The sequence below is a fragment of the Dermacentor variabilis genome, chromosome 3 (assembly GCF_050947875.1).
Source record: "Dermacentor variabilis isolate Ectoservices chromosome 3, ASM5094787v1, whole genome shotgun sequence".
Taxonomy (NCBI): domain Eukaryota; kingdom Metazoa; phylum Arthropoda; class Arachnida; order Ixodida; family Ixodidae; genus Dermacentor; species Dermacentor variabilis.
This window is the reverse complement of record NC_134570.1, coordinates 58,608,364-58,624,553: the sequence shown is the minus strand read 5'-3', so window position 1 is coordinate 58,624,553 and position 16,190 is coordinate 58,608,364. Positions and strand designations below refer to the sequence as shown.

The following is a 16,190-nucleotide window of genomic DNA, read 5'->3' as shown; positions in this document are numbered from 1 at the left end:
CCTCTCCCCCCCTCCCCAACATAAAAAAAGAAAGACGAAAGTAAAAGCGTTGAGAATGTTTATATTTTCTCGCGACACCCATATACCGAACATGGCCCGAGGCAAATAAAGGCAGGCGGAGATGTTATCTCTGCGTGGCTTTCCGAAAAGTTCGCGAAATCGCGGGCGCAGCGTTTTCTCGATGTAAGGTCTTTTTACGAGGAGGCTGGTATGGAATGTTTGTTATTATTCCACATGTCGCTTGCTTTAGCTATACCAGATTTAATATTATTATTTTTGTAATTCAGCGAGGCAGAATTTAGAAAGAAATCTTCGTGGCAAATAGCCCGATTCTAATCCTTTGATTGGATTGCTCTGAAAGGCGGACATTACTTTGACAATAAATCGAAATGCATAATTGAATAATTACAGGACAGTACCCGTTTAGAGCTATGCGCCGTAAGACTTGCGGTAAAATGCACTCTTGTTAAATTTACTCCTTTTCTTTTTAACATAACACCGCTTTATACACTGAAGCACACACATAACTGGAACGCAAATGTAAGTGGCGCTGGTTATAATACTGTCAGTGCCTGATCTCGTTCGCGTACGCAAATGCTCCGAAAATGGCGTCATTTCCTTTTCTTTCTAGCTTCTTTCAGGATTCAGATGCAAAACACGGCGGAGAACATTTTGGTCTCTGTAGACAATTCTCCTTCCAAAAAAAAAAGAAAAACAGAAAAAGAAGAGAACAGAGATTCACTTCCGGTTTCGGTTCGACATCATGGCCTCTAATGATGCACTCGCTATCAATCCGTCGAAACAAGCCTCGGTCCTCTCTCAAACTGCGGAGAAGAAACACATAGAGAAACGAGCCGCGCGGAAGCTCTTGGCAGGCACTTCTTTCAACTGCCGCCACGCACAAAACGCGAAGCGCAGAAGTCGCAGTGAAGCGAACGGGAGACGAGAGAGAGGAAGGCGAAGAGGAGCGAGGCCCACAGCTTCTCCCGTTTCGACGCTCGCGAATATATTTTCCGAGCGGCCCAGTCTGGGCACACGGGCACGCTAAGGGAGAGAAAGAGGAGGGGGGAGGACAGCTATATCTGATCCGGGAGCGAGCGCACAATTTTCCTCGGGGCGCTCGTTCTGTGAAACACGGTGACTGGGGGAGCCGCGGCGCGACCCGCGCACTTCAAACATTCAGAGTTTTGAGTCCGCGTGGCCCGTCGAGACGCGAGCTCGGAGCTTTGCATATTTATTGCCCACCGGGCAACGACGTCGCTCCGACTGCGATACAGACGCGAGGAGGAGTATTATATTTCGGGTCGGAGGGACGATTCATTCCGTCAGTTCTTATCAGGCGTGACTCGGGCTTTTTTTTTTCCCCCTCCGTGGTCGTGCGACTCTGGCAGGAGTGTTTTACTATTAGTCGGTAGTTTCGTTTCGTTTGTTTATTCGTTTGCTTCGCCGTCGTAGGCACGAGTTGCGCGCGGCGCTGCGACGGTATTCTTTGTACACTTACGTACTCATTTTACATATCAAACGCGTGCCGCGCCCAAGAGTCATTAACACACACGCGTGAATGCGCATGGCGCGTATTCGTTGCTCGGTTGAACATGCCCGGAGGGAAATGCCACTTCCGTGACGCGCGCCGCTGTTACTTTTGTGGGGCTGGTTTACGGGAAGCATAAGGGAGGAAATGAAGGGATTGAGGGTTAGTCGAGATCAAGGGTTGGATGCGTAAAGCAGTTCCTGTCGATGCAAAAAAGAAGTATGCATGCATACATGTGTATTCGAAAAAAAAAGGAAAAAGTGTCCACGGATGTGGCTTCAGCGTCTGAGGGGAAACAAAGACGTGGCCATCAATCGGAAACTGTACGAAGCACGTGAGAATAAAATATCGTGTAGCATTTTTTTTTTAAACCGAGTAAATGTGAGAGCTGACCAGGCGAAACGAGAAACAACAAATTAAAAGAAAGGAAGGAAGGGCAGTCACATTCAGGGTGGGCGGGAAATGTCATGCCAGTTGAAAGCTCCATTACACTTAACAGTTTGTGAATCACGCTTTCCCTGTGGAGTAGTCGAATATGGCATGCTGCGAGCAGCCCGAGCGTCCACATAGGCTGCCTCGCGGTACAGTTGGCTGGATGGACCGATGACGCAGTACGACCACGCGTGATGTCATTCAATCGTCGGCGCATGCGTAACACGTTTTCTTTTTCTCGAAACATGACGTCGAAATTGGCCAATTAGCCCCAGTAGACAAGTGTGAAGAGCAGTGTGCCATCGGCGTGAAATAAGAACGCCAATAGCGCAGCGCGTTCCTGAAGCATAGCTGAAGTTACGCAACATCAGCCAGTCATCACCATTAGAGACTTCTGAAACATATTTTTCAGAAGTGCGCATGCGCAGAACGTCTGCGCGTGCGCAGTGCCGTGGCCCCAAGCGCTAGGGGGCCCCAAACGCTAGCGCCCCTCTAATCTAAAACTCTCTATTAGAGAGTTTTAGATTAGGGGCGCAAGCGGCTTGCGCACGCAAGAACTAGGGGCCACGGCACTGCGCATGCGCAGACTCCTACGGGCGTGTAAGCGCATGCGCAGCACGCTCATCGCACGCATCATCCCACAGTGCCGCGCTGACCGATGTCCGCGCCTGTCCATGACGGCGACTGGCACCGACGGCGCGCGCAGTGTGTCTTCAGGTGTGCTACGAGAACGGGCTCCGCTGCTCGCGTTTCACTCTCTTTTTTTTTATTTATTGCCTGACTTTGACAAAGAACAGCACTACACAAAACAAAGATTACAGGACAATTACCACGCCGTATTGGAATAATCGGCTTGGCAGGGGGCTGGCGTCGTCACATTAGAATTGATTTAGCGCCATGGCTCCGCCCTTGACAGTCACTCGGAAGCATCGCCACCTGCCTTCAACATCTCAACAAACCGATGCACAGTTTCACGGAAATAAATTCGCACAGGTCGTACGTCGGGATCGCCGTAGTATCCTGCCATTCGAGTTTTACTCGGCGCCGGTAGTAGGTAATTTCCACGGGAGCAAGATCCATGTGTCTTTGGTTGTTGCTGTTTCCCATAAGTATCCGAGGCGTTCCCCTTTGGAAGTCTGCTCTAAAGGATGTTATAGTAGGCGGGATCCCGCGTGATTGGCGGTGACCGCCTTGTGCGCTGCTTGCGACATTTGCGCGCCCGATTTAGATGCTTCTATACTTGGCTATTTTCCTTCATTTTTCTTTATATTCCTTTTTTTCTTTGTTTTTTGCTTTAACTTTCTTGCTGTGAAAGATAGCAAACCGGATCCTTTTTTAGTTAATCTCACCGCTTTTGCCCTTCCTCCTCACTTTCGTCTCTCTCTCTCTCTCTCTCTCTCTCTCTCTCTCTCTCTCAGCAATCGAAGAGAAGCCCCGCGCAGTTTGTCTTGAGCGCGTCAGTGCCACGACTCCTCTGCTCAATCGGTCTTCCGAACCATTAGGCAAGCGTTTTCAGAAGAAGTACAAGTAACAGCCAGCGGGGAAACAAAGCGATGAACCAGAAGAAAGGAAGAAAGAAACTAAGACAGTCTTACGCAAATCGGCCTAGCAGAATGATGGGAATGCTGCGCAAGAACCGGAAAACGTGAACCGCTGTTTCTCGAAGTCTGATCCCAGGCACCCTCGGTGGCCCGAAACAAGCACGCAGCTTTCTTTTTTTTTTTTTTCGAATACGCGCACAATGCCCCGTTCATAAAGAACTCGACTTTCTAAAGATAGCCGCGCGGAGTCGGTGCGCTGCGGCCGATTTGCTTTCGCTTGAAGCGAGCTCAAATATTAAAGGGTACACGAAGCTATTCCAGGAAAGTAAAAAAAAAATTGAAGAAGGAATTCGAAAGAAAGGAATTTTAAGTATGGTCTGTTGGATAGCATCACTATAGAGACCGGGAGGAGTTACCGATGTCCTTGTTTTTAGCCGGCTTTTGTTTGAAGAGATCGACTCGAACACTATCCGTCTTAGGGGAACACGTTCGTTGTCTTTCGTCGTTGATGGGTCGAACCGGTTAGTCAAGAGCTTGAAAGCTGTGTAGCGTCGTCGTTGGGTTATTGAAGTCGCAGGGCTGTGTGTCAGGGCAGGGAAGGAGGTTACAAACAACCCGGAGAGAGCTTGGATGGCTGAAGTTAACGAGCAGCTACATAATGGGAGGGTGGAGCACCGTTTCTTTTACTTATCATTCAAGAAGGCTAAAGTGTCATTGTCTCGTTTTCTTCTGCTTCCTTTTCACGGCGACAGCAGTTGAAAGGTGGAAACTGGGTTCACCCCTGTCCGTTTGTCCGACCTCTGCGATGCGCTGACGAACGGCCGCTCTCGTCTTCGACGTTGGTGCGTTTTCAGGTTGCGTCGTGTCTGCTACAGCGAAAAAAGTCCTGCCCACCTTTCCTGCTAATAAAGTGTTCTCTGTCTGTCTTTCTCTTTGACTTCAGGCATGCTCTCCAAACGAAACCGTACTGAACGAAGGTTTTTTTGTTGTGATCCGCGGTTGCAGCCGTTTTTTGTAAGCTACTCGCATGCGACCGCTGCGGTCGAGTATATGGCCTATACGCCATCTCATGCTCGGGTGAAGAACGCCCCAGCCACGCACTTAGTCACCAACGGCGAGTCATTCAATTTACCGGCGAGGCTACTGCGGGTTTGCGAATCGCCGGTACAAACCCAGCTTTAATGCTCATCTGGAGTTAAAAAGGAGGAGGAAAGATAAACTTGATGCAACACACCTCGCAGCCTGCTTATTCTTCCGAGAACAACAACAACAACAACAAAAAAAGCTCTCGCTGTTATTCTCTTGGTCTTTCCTCGCCACTTTCGCTAACAGCGCCAATATAAATACGCTTTGCGTTTCTCGGCGTCCTCGTGTTGACGGAGAGAAAAAGAGGAGAGAGAGAACGGGGCGAACGACGCGGTTTCATTATGGGACGGGAGCTTTGTGCGTCGACTCAAAAGGGGTATTTTACGAGCGACTGGGGACATGCAGGGAAGCCGATTGAATGCGATGGAAAAAAAGAAGAAGAAGAAGAAACAAAGACGTCGTCGCGTTCAATTCGAGGGATGCTGCGACGAACAACGGACAACCACTTCTCGCTGAAAGCCCCTGCACACGCTGTCGTGCCATGCACTGCCGCGCACGGGGTATCTCAGTCACGCCGTTCACACAAGGGTATAGCGCCGTCAAAGCGAGGCCCTTCAGGCATTAACTCGAAAAAAAAACGCCCGTGCTTGCGGAAAACCAAGTGCAATAAGTGCGGCGTGCGCTTCCGATTAAACTTTATCTCTTCACGACGCAGCCTTCGAAACAAACACGTTTTTCTAGGCTTTTGTTTTATTAACTGTTCGAGTAACCGAGTCGTCGAGTGGCCGAATTAAATCAAGACCATCCCCATCGCGGCAATCAGAAAACTCACGACGCTCAGTGTTCTCTACTCAAAAACAATGCAAATGACACTGCCGGAGTGTTTGAGCAGACAATAAGAGTGCTTGTGTCTAACATACATACATACATACATACATACATACATACATACATACATACATACATACATACATACATACATACATACATACATACATACATACATACATACATACATACATACATACATACATACATACATACATACATACATACATACATACATACATACATACACACGCACACACACATACATACACATACATACATACATACATACATACATACATACATACATACATACATACATACATACATACATACATACATACATACATACATACATACATACATACATACACACATACATACATACATACATACATACATACATACATACATACATACATACGTTGCTTACACGAATGCAACACGAAGCGCAAACATGTCGCCCCGAAAGCCGCACAACATGAAAATCGTACGTCGTGCGTATTTCGCCTAGAACAAATTGTTTTTACACAGTGTTGCGCCCGCGGGCCGCTATTGCAACAAAAGAGAGAAATTGTAATGCGACCGGAACGCTGTGTTCCCCTATTTTTTTATTTTTTCCCTATTCCTACGTAATCCTCCATTCTGTTACCCTAAACCTTCCTAATTCAACGATCTGCCGGCTGTGGCGCAAGCACCGTTACATATTTTTTGAAGGGCGCCTGTCGGGAGGCGTATCGCGGGTAAACCGGCTGCCACCGCGTTACGAAAGGCTCTTGTTACGGAGCTCTGCTCTGAAACTGCGCCGGAGAATGACAGCCAAATAGAAAGCCCCAAGCCGGTGGCTCCTCGGACGTCGTTCTTTCGGCTAACCTTCTTTTTTTTCTCGCAACGCCTCGCAATAACCTCGAGTATGTATGTAAGTATGTATACATACATACATACATACATACATACATACATACATACATACATACATACATACATACATACATACATACATACATACATACATACATACATACATACATACATACATACATACATACATACATACATACATACATACATACATACATACATACATACATATACTAGCAGCGTAAATGTATTATTATTATTATACGCTCTTACGTCCGGCTCCTCGTTTCCTGCCTACACATTTGTTTCTCTACCCCGCATTGTTCTGCGCACCACATTTGTCTTCTCTGTAGACATCGTATTGCGCATTACCTTTTAAGTACACCTGTACGAATGCTCCGTAGCTGTTCCTGAGCACAGTAAAGGTAAACATTTGATTCGGTTATTATCCTTGAAAACTTATATAAATTGGAGACATGAAAAAAAAATAAACTAGGAGCAAGCAAGCAACTGCCACCAGAAGGGGCACGAAGCCTGCCTACCGGTCAGTAAAGACAAAAGAGACTAAAATCAGTGAGATTGAAAATAAAAAATCAACGAGGGAAAAACAGAGCACGATGACTTGCTTTCATTATTTGTAATTATTAGCGCTTGTATATTACGTCTCATACTCTTTTGTATCCCGTGCTGAAACTCACTCTCGACTGTCGTATCCTGTGCGTGCATTATTTTAACTCTAATTCCTCATCTGTTCATATGCTCACAACAGTCTATACAATGCGGCCGCTTGCGTGACTTTGTTTGCCACTTTGTTTACGAATCACTGCGGTGCGACTTGTCTTTGCCTTTTACCTTTATATGTTCGTGGATGTATAGGACTGCGTCCTGTGGATTTCTCATCCTACGACGTCATTTATTTTAATTTTCCTGCTACATATTTTTTATACACATTGTTATTACTGCTATGAGAAAAAGGAGTACCCGTCACCGTTATAGGGTGACTACACCTCTTCATTTTATTTTTCATTTGAATTGAAAAAAGCACGATGACAGTTCACAAGGACTAATATTAAAACGAAAAGGAATAGAGTAATGTAGAAAGCACAAGCAAATCGCTCTGCAAGTCGCGATATACTCGTCGATGTCATATAAAGCGGGCCGATCCCGGAAGCAGAGTAATGAACGTTTTGGCTAGACCGATCTTGATAACGCTGTCGCATTACGGTCTGTCAGGTGTGACACGAAGAACTGTGTTTGTATGCATGTGGGCCTGTGTTCTTTTTTTGTTTAATCTACATAGCTGTTAGTAGGCTTTACAATGAGATATTCGTGAAGAAACAGTGCTTAGGCACCGCTTCCCTTCCAAACCCCAGGCCGCGGCTGGCTGTTCACGCACACAAATTTAATTATGCAAATGGGAAAGAACTGGAAGGAATTCGCGGAAGAAAGAAACACCCCGCAGAAGTGGACATCCTACAGAATGCAAAGTATGGCAGTGCCCCGACGAATACGTGAAGTTAGCAAATTGGGGACAAATACAAAACGTGAATAATAAAACAGAGAGCTTCGTGCGTGCGTATGCAGACGTTGACCGCACACGACATCTTGTACCAGAGAAAGAAAAAAAAATAACTTCATCGCAATGTTCGTTAATTGTGGAGCGCGTGACTGGAGATAAGAGAGGCCGATAAATTAGATTGGGGCTATCGACGCCCTCGTCTGAAAGTTCATAAAACAATTTAAGGTGCGAGCCGACGAGGAAAAGGCGGAAAACTAATTAGGTTATTCCTCTCCGCATGCTTCTTTTACTTTTTTGCTTAAGGCTAACATAATGTTTTGCGGCCCACTGGAAGCGCTTTAAAATAAAGAAAGAAGAAAAGCTTGGCGCGACACCTTATGAATCAACAGCAGAGGAAAATGTGCTAATGGCAACAGTAGAAATTATAAAAAAAGAACGAAAGATTATTTAAGTAGAAAGCGAGGGTGGGCATGTTCGTAACAGCGATCGAAAGGGGGCGTGGTATCGCGGAAAAACTTCTGACCACGAAACAGAAAAGAAAGAAAGAAAGAAAGAAAGAAAGAAAGAAAGAAAGAAAGAAAGTAGGAGAAGATAAAGCTTGGAGAACAAGCAACTGCGAAAAGAAACTGACAAGATGAGCTGAGCCAGGCAAAGCCGCATTCGTTATAACAGGGAAAAGAGATAAAAATTACGGAATGATAATTCTAAAAAAATATTACGCAAGCGCGGCACCACATATTCCTAAAGGAACGTACGTGACCGAGAGCGCGCTCACCACGAGCAAGGAAAATATGTAAAGAGGCTCGAGTTTGGGTTCAGCGTTAAGACTGCGCGAGGAATTAACACGATAGACTCAATCCTCGAAAGCGCTGGGCAACGTGCAATGTAAGACTGCTTTCAGGCACATTTCACATATACGAAAATTGGCTAGGGCAAATAGCGTTGTCTGTGGAGGCGCTTGGCGGCGGAGACGGCGTTCGCGTAAATTTTTTCAACCCCCTTCTCCCCTCCTCCCCCGCCCCCAACCACACCACCTGGCCAAAAAGAAGCGTGGGTCATGGAACAAGCTATAGGAATGTTTCGAGCCGTAGCCGAAACAGAAACGAACAAAATCGCAATGATATTTCGAAGCAACTCGATGATTCTCCCGTTATCGACCCTAATCGTTTTCTAACAGCTGAACAACAACAACAACAAAAAAAAAACTGCAGGTTCGCGTACATCACGTATAGATTGCGATAACGCCTAAACTAAAGGTATGATGGAAATAAACGAAATGACACTGAATGGATACATACAAAGGTATTACAATCTACAGAAAATGAAAGAAACAATCGAAACAAAGAAGATACCAATTAAGACGCAATAGCATAAGGGAAGGCTGCTGAGCAGAAATTAAAAAAGTACCGACGATTACGTTACTTCCTAATGCGAAATTTGAGCGCAGCAAATAAGCTGTTTCACCTTTTCGATAGATTGAGACAATGAAATCGAGCAACACATGTATGGGCTATCACAGAATTTTTTTTTTATTTTTCACACGTATTCCTTTAACAAAGACTCCACTAGGTAAGCTTCTGCTTCGGCGGCACGCACCTCTGGATTCTGACGGCGACGGCGCTGGGCCTCTGCTCTGGCAGCTCGTTTAGCAGCAGCAGCAGCAGCAGCAGCAGCAGCAGCAGCAGCAGCAGACGGAGGACTTCCATGGGTCGTCTCGCTCATGGCTCAGAAAGAACTGGCAGATAATTTCGCAGTGGCGAACGGCAGCGGCAATTTCGGCTCGGGCGGTGCACATATACAGATCCGCCGCCACCGATCTGGCTCTCTGATTGCCACCGCACAGGGCGAACGGCAGCGGCAATTTCGGCTCGGGCGGTGCACATATACAGATCCGCCGCCACCGATCTGGCTCTCTGATTGCCACCGCACAGGGGTTGCATTGGAGGAGGAGCGAAGAAAGGAATTAAGTTCGAGCCGGCGCTTTGACAACCGGAGACTCGCAGGAAGAGGGGGGAGGGGGGCGGCGTGTACACCCAGCGGCAAACGATGGGGGCAGAAGCGCGCGCAGCAAGCGGACAACACGATAAAGGGAGGAGGGAAGAGATAGCAGCGACTGACTGATGCCGCTGACGCCGATAGTGAGTCAACCCCAGCTGCGGAGTTGGTTTCAGGGACAACGCCGCCGATGCCGACACAAACAATATGATACCCTCGCTTCCGCAGCGCTAAGAACCAGGTCTAGCCGTGGGAAGGTGGTCACGTATTCGTCGACGTGCCGGGGCCTACGTGAAATAACCGGCGCGTCGGCAACTGAAGAGCACCCTATCCGCCACACAAGAACAGGGGGGGGGACCCTTTCCTCCTCTTTCTGCATGGCGGCGACGGTGTTCTATGCAGTCACGTTATCTTGACTCTCTAGCGGCGTCAGCGGCATCCAGCGGTATCAGTCGGTCGCTGCTAGCGCTGGGGGGATGAAAGGGGGGCGGAGCTGGTTACGAGGCCGACGACAACGCCGACGACGACGCGAAACCCAGGAACGGACGCCAAAGAGCTGCGCTCTAAAAAAAAAGAAAATGAGGCAGAACCAATTTCATGGTGACTGTCGACGGTAATACCTTAGCATTGAATCTAAATAGCGACGCAACGTATTGCCACCGTCGATACGAGTTATGTATGACGTGTGTACTGCAGCGGCACTCCCCGTTCGCGCCAACCTAAGAACACTGGGCGCCATCCAACGCCGGCTCCGCGAAGCGCGCGTGTGGCGTCCAAAATGCATGGCGCGCCTGTGCGTGCGAACGCTGGGAAACGCGTCACCCCAGCAACCGGGCTCCTCTCTCGCGCTTCTTTCCGGACACGCTGCGCCATCTGCTGGCGCTGCCCAAAGATCCGCCCTTGGCCTCCGAGACGAGAGGCGTGGCGCGCCGGTGCCTGCGGACGCTGCTGTGAGTGGTTTCCCCGCTTGCCGCACATCCTGTGGCTCGTACTCCGTGGCTCAAGTTGGGGAGAGGTTCGTTGAAGAGCGGCACGTACCCAATGCATTAGTGGCGCACCTCGCTAAGGCGCGCTGGCGTGGGATGCGTTCTGTGAAAAGCGGGACATAAGCAGTCCATTCGGGGCGCAGCCCGCTAATGTGTTAAGTTGCTGTCCTTGAGATACCCTTGTGACGCGAGTTGGATTGCGCTAAGCATGGGACGAATTTGAGGGATCTTTTTCATCATTGTGGAGCGGCACATTCCGAGTGACCCATACATACAGTTACCCAAGTCGGCGTCAAATACGTTCATCGAAGAGCGGCACACACATACTGGCACATACCGAGTAAGCCAAGTAGGCACTGAAGAGCAGCGCAGACCGAACTACACGCACCTGTTGTTACAGGTCGGCGTCAAACAGTTTCTTCAGGGAACGGTACGAACCTAGTCGCGCATCTTATGCAGAGTGTCGGCGTAAAAGAGGTTCTTTGAAAAGCGGCGCGTATGTACACATTACCGCATGCTCAGCGGCTCAAGCTGGCCCGATGTTTGGTTTCGATCGCTCTTACCTCAACACAGTAGCCCGATACACTACTCATTCAACCACGAAACTACCCAGTCACCCAGGCAAGCGGGAAGACGGTTAGATACAGGCACACATAGACAGATAGATAGATACATAGAGAGAAACGTACATGTGTAGATAGATAACCCCCGGAATGTGTGTGAAGTAGACTACGAATGGAGCGCATTAAGAAAGAAAACACACACAGGTAATGAATGAAAGCGCAAAGGAGCGAAATTAGATAAAAAGCAAAGCCGAAAAATAAACGAACGTAAGAACAAAACGGAAATAGCGAATGAGCGGAGTGATTGAGTGAATGAAGACAAGAATAAATAAATGAATGAAAGGAGTGAATGAAGGAGTGAGCGAGAAGGCAAGAAATCAAGAAATAAAAGTAGGTGAGAACGAAGAGGAAAAGGAAGAAAATAACGAATACATGGATCGAATCAATGAGTAAACAAAGAAAGGAGGGACCTAGAAGTAAAAAGAAATATAATAGAAAGAAGGCAGAAAACAAAGAAGAAAGAAAGCAAGAAAACAAACAAAAGACGCATGGCGAAATTAAGCGGAAAGCAAGCGGATGATAGCCACAACAATAAAGCATACGGTCGGAAGAACGTTCCCGAAAGGAACGCCTTTCCTGAGTCTAATATATATATATATATATATATATATATATATATATATATATATATATATATATATATATATATATATATATATATATATATATATATATATAGTCGGCCAGTCAGAGGCTCGGCTTTGGAAAGAAAGAAAGAAAGAAAGAAAGACACGTCTGCATGGCGCGTGTACTTATGCGTACATGCGTGTGCATGGGGGTGGGCGGGTGGTGATATTTCACATAAATAACGCGATATAAAATGATATAAGCAAATTGCGGCCGCCTAGACGGTGGCAGTTAAGGGTGGAGCTGTGCGGGCATTCCTCCTATGTACCAGCACCTACCGCTGCTTGCTTTTCGGTCTCCTCTTTCGTTTCTTCTCGGATTTCTGGTTCTCGTCGTTCGCGTCAATTTACTGCTTTCTTTTTTTTTCTTTCGTCTATTTTTTCCCACCTTCTTTCTTTTACATTCCTTCTTTCTCTCTTCTTGCTCTTCCTTCCTTTCTTTCTTTTTTTCTTTTCTTTCCATACGCAATAGCTGGCGTCTACATTGGTCCGTCCAAGCCGGCGTGCGCAAGTCCTCGCCGGCTGCGCCCCCTGCCGGTAGCAAACGGACGCGCCTACGTGACCGCGGGCAGCCCGCAGGGAAGCCCGCATAGACGCGCGCTGCGGAACGCAGCGCTTCAACTGCTGCTCTGGTTACACCGCTACCACCGCCAACAACGACCCGAAACTCATTTCGACGCTCTTTTCCCTCGTACTCGCTTTTACATATTTTTTTTTCAATGTGTTCCTTTCGTTATGCTTCACGTTTCCTACACCTACAATGCGTTCTTCCATGTTAGCGATTTCGTACGAAGCCTACCTACGTGACCATCTATTTTACGTGCATTTTTAAAGCTCTCTGCTTCCTCATTGTTCTTTTTCAATCTGCTGCCGAAATTCACTTCCCAGTTTCTTCTTTTTCTTTCTTCTTTTGCGCTGCCTTCGTGCTGTTATTACTATTATACGTCCAGGTACATGATAAAGTGAGAAACGTAATTATGTTTTCTATTGTTTCTTTAATCGCCGAGGGTTGGCCGCACCGTTTATCCGAGCTTCGACGCTGCACCACTTGTTTCATTTTCCACTCGGCCGACTCGCTGCCCTTGGTCGAATCGAGGAAGCAAATTTCCGTTGAGATTTGAGTCCACGCCACTCGAACGGCGACGTGCTGCAAGCCACCACGCAGCAACGCGGGCGAGTCGCATATCGCATCAGTTCTTGATAAGCGCGGCCGTGCGATGGCGAACCACTCTGCTATAGCGCCCTCTGGACGGTTTTATTGTGCATCATCAAGCAAACATCTTTTAATGCGAAAGCATTACATGTCCCATTAGGCCAAGGTCCGTCGCAGTCGGCGTGACCGAAAGGTGGTACCAAAAATGGCCGACGCCGAAAGGAGTAAGAACACGTAAAAAAAAATGCTCTGAATGACGTCAAATTTCTCAGAGAGGTTTTTCTAAACAAAGCAAATTAATGGCTTTGAAAATGAAATCTCGTACAGTTCGTTTTGGGCGGGAGTCGACTCCTGCGTGTGATACGAGCACGCTACCCAGACGCCATGACGGTTGCACGATTGTGCCTGACTAAAAGTGTGTGTAATGCGTGACTGATTGCACGCGTCTCGTCGCAGCCACTTGACTGCCTAAACGTGCGGCCTAACGCGCCTGTCATTGGGTGCAGGCAGGACAAGCTTCGCTTGTCCTGCCTGCACCTGATCTTCGTCACGGTTAAGCAAACCACAGGTAATGGTGTCGGATCGCTTCGACCTCCCACTTACTCAGCTCGGTATCTTCTTCTCGTTGTTGTCGGATTTCCTGGGCTCGGGCGGCTCTAACGGCGTGATCGGCACGCCGACGGACGACACTCCCTTTCACGGACGAGTTCTCGCCGACACTCGTCAAAGGCTGCCAGCTCCTCGGAAGAACGCAGAACACGTGGCCGTCCCATCCGTTTTCCGAGAATGAACTGAACAGGAACGAAGCCGGCGCAGCGCACGCAAAACCATTTCCTGGCCTTTCCCTTCCCAGCAGAAGCGAAATGGCTCTGATCGGCTGCGCTAGTGGCATGAGCGCGCGCCTATGCAGCTTCAATCCTTCTAATGGCTCACACTCCGGCGCAGATGTCAACTCATCAAAGCGCCCTTTCCCGCAGCTGCTCTGCTCAGGGACCAACTTTTTTTGCGTGACTACAACGCAACCGAAACTTGTGAACCAATACAAGTGTCGCTTGAAAAGAAACATTAAACAAAGCAGCAACAACACTATACATTATACTGACAGCGTATGCGATGCGCGGTACAGCCTCTTTAATGAAGTCTTTTCGCCTTCATGAAGCCTCGCCTGCTGGCAGCAAGGCGGCGCGACATATCAATTTCTCATATCTGCTCTTATAATGAACGAATTTGAAAAAAAAAAAAACATCCTCGCAGTAAGGCGCTCCCGAGACGGCGCCCTTCAAATCCCAATGTATATACCCGAAGTTTGCAATGGGGCCTGGCTAGAAGCCCCTTAGGTAGAGGTCGCACGAATTCGCTCTTAGTGGGCGCGACTCACCCGAGAAGAGCGATGCGATGGCGGCGATGATGAAGGAGAAGATGACCCCTGGGCCGGCGAAGTTTCTCGCCACCATGCCGGCCACCAGGTACATGCCGGTGCCCACACAGCTGCCCACGCCCAGCGAGGTCAGGTCCAGCGTCGTCAGGCATCGCTGCGCAAGGACCACAACAGGCGCGGACGTTGGCATTGAACGTACAAGACATTAAGCACGCGCTGAAGGGAGCCGCCTATATTAGGCCATTATGCGGTTTCCTAACGCTCTCAGAGACTCGATTCAATCAACCGGCCCCGTTGGCCCAGTGTGCGGCGGTACCACCCATGCGAGAGAACTATGTGTTTATGCTAACCATTTTAAGGGAAATTTTATTGATGATGTTCCTTTTTTCTTTATCGCCGATTTTGCAACAAGGTCACGTATTTAGCTCGTTTCACTGCCTGTTGGTAGCTATAGGTCTAACGAAGCAGGCAGACTAAGACCTAAGCGGCCCTCCCCCCCCCCCCTTTTTTTTTTCAACGATGCGGACTGATAGACAGGATCTTGTCGCAAAGTTTGAGCGATAGACAAAGCATCGAGAAACGCAATATGTTATGTTAACGTTGTTCGACTGCGTGTCCAATTCTCTGTGGTTGGATCGCCGAAGCTAGCTCGTACGAATGTGCGGGTATTCGAAACTTTCGAATGAACAATCGAATATTTTTACTATTCGATACGGCCAGCCCTCAAATCCAATAGTCCCGCTTTCATTAGATCCCCGAATCGAAGACTCACCACTCTAGGACCCGAATATTTTTCCAATACTTTACGTCGTCTACAGTACGCGACCGAAAAATTACATAGTAAAAAAGCAAAAAAGTGCGATAACTTACGTCCCAGTAAGAGACAATGTACAAGACCACGCTGCCTCGCTTCATACAGCTCTACTTTTTTTTTTTTTTTTTTGCTAAACACGATCCCTCGCACTAACATGTTCTTTAGACTCGGTATTCGGTAGTTGGTATTGTTCAGTATCGTATTATAAATGTGTCACATGTGGCTCCGCTCATCAGATTAAATAAATAATTTTTTTATTGATATGTAATTGCAAGAGAGGTTGACGACTTAATTGGTGCCGGATAAACCTCTTCGTAGGGTAAGGAAAACTAAATGCACGAAAACATTGGGACATTCAAATATCACAAACAATTGTGAAGTTCCCTACAAAAAAATTAAAGTCAGAGAAAAAGGTAAAAGAACACCAAGAGACACAGTTCAGTAAACACGAGAGAGTTCTCAAACACGCACATAAGTTGACATTTTTTTGCAGATGAGGGGGCAGACAAACATGCACATATCTACATAAAAACAGACGCAAACAACAAATAACAAAATTGGACGTGAGTTACAGATATTCAGCCGTGAGCTACCCACATACGATCTGTGGTACTAAAAAAATAATAGTGTCGTCATTCACGATCATTTAGTATGTACCTAATATTTTTGTATGTTCCACGAATACATTAAAAGCCATAAGTGTTTTTTTTTTCTGTAGCTCCATTTTTGGCCATGAACCAAGGACACCTCTTATTGCAGCATATATTGTACAATAGTAGAACCATCCCCGTGAGCATTCGTACTAGAGAACACAACT

At 47.4% G+C, this 16,190-nt stretch overlaps 1 protein-coding gene across 1 annotated transcript in view; it reads right to left on the bottom strand.

Moving 5' to 3' along the window:
* Positions 1–16,190, bottom strand: part of LOC142575707 (putative cationic amino acid transporter) — a 164,895-nt gene that overhangs the window by 41,289 nt on the left and 107,416 nt on the right. Inside the window, exon 3 of the mRNA XM_075685272.1 lies at positions 14,560–14,713. Within this exon, the coding sequence (XP_075541387.1) occupies positions 14,560–14,713 (154 nt within the window). The remainder of the gene's footprint in view (positions 1–14,559; positions 14,714–16,190) is intronic.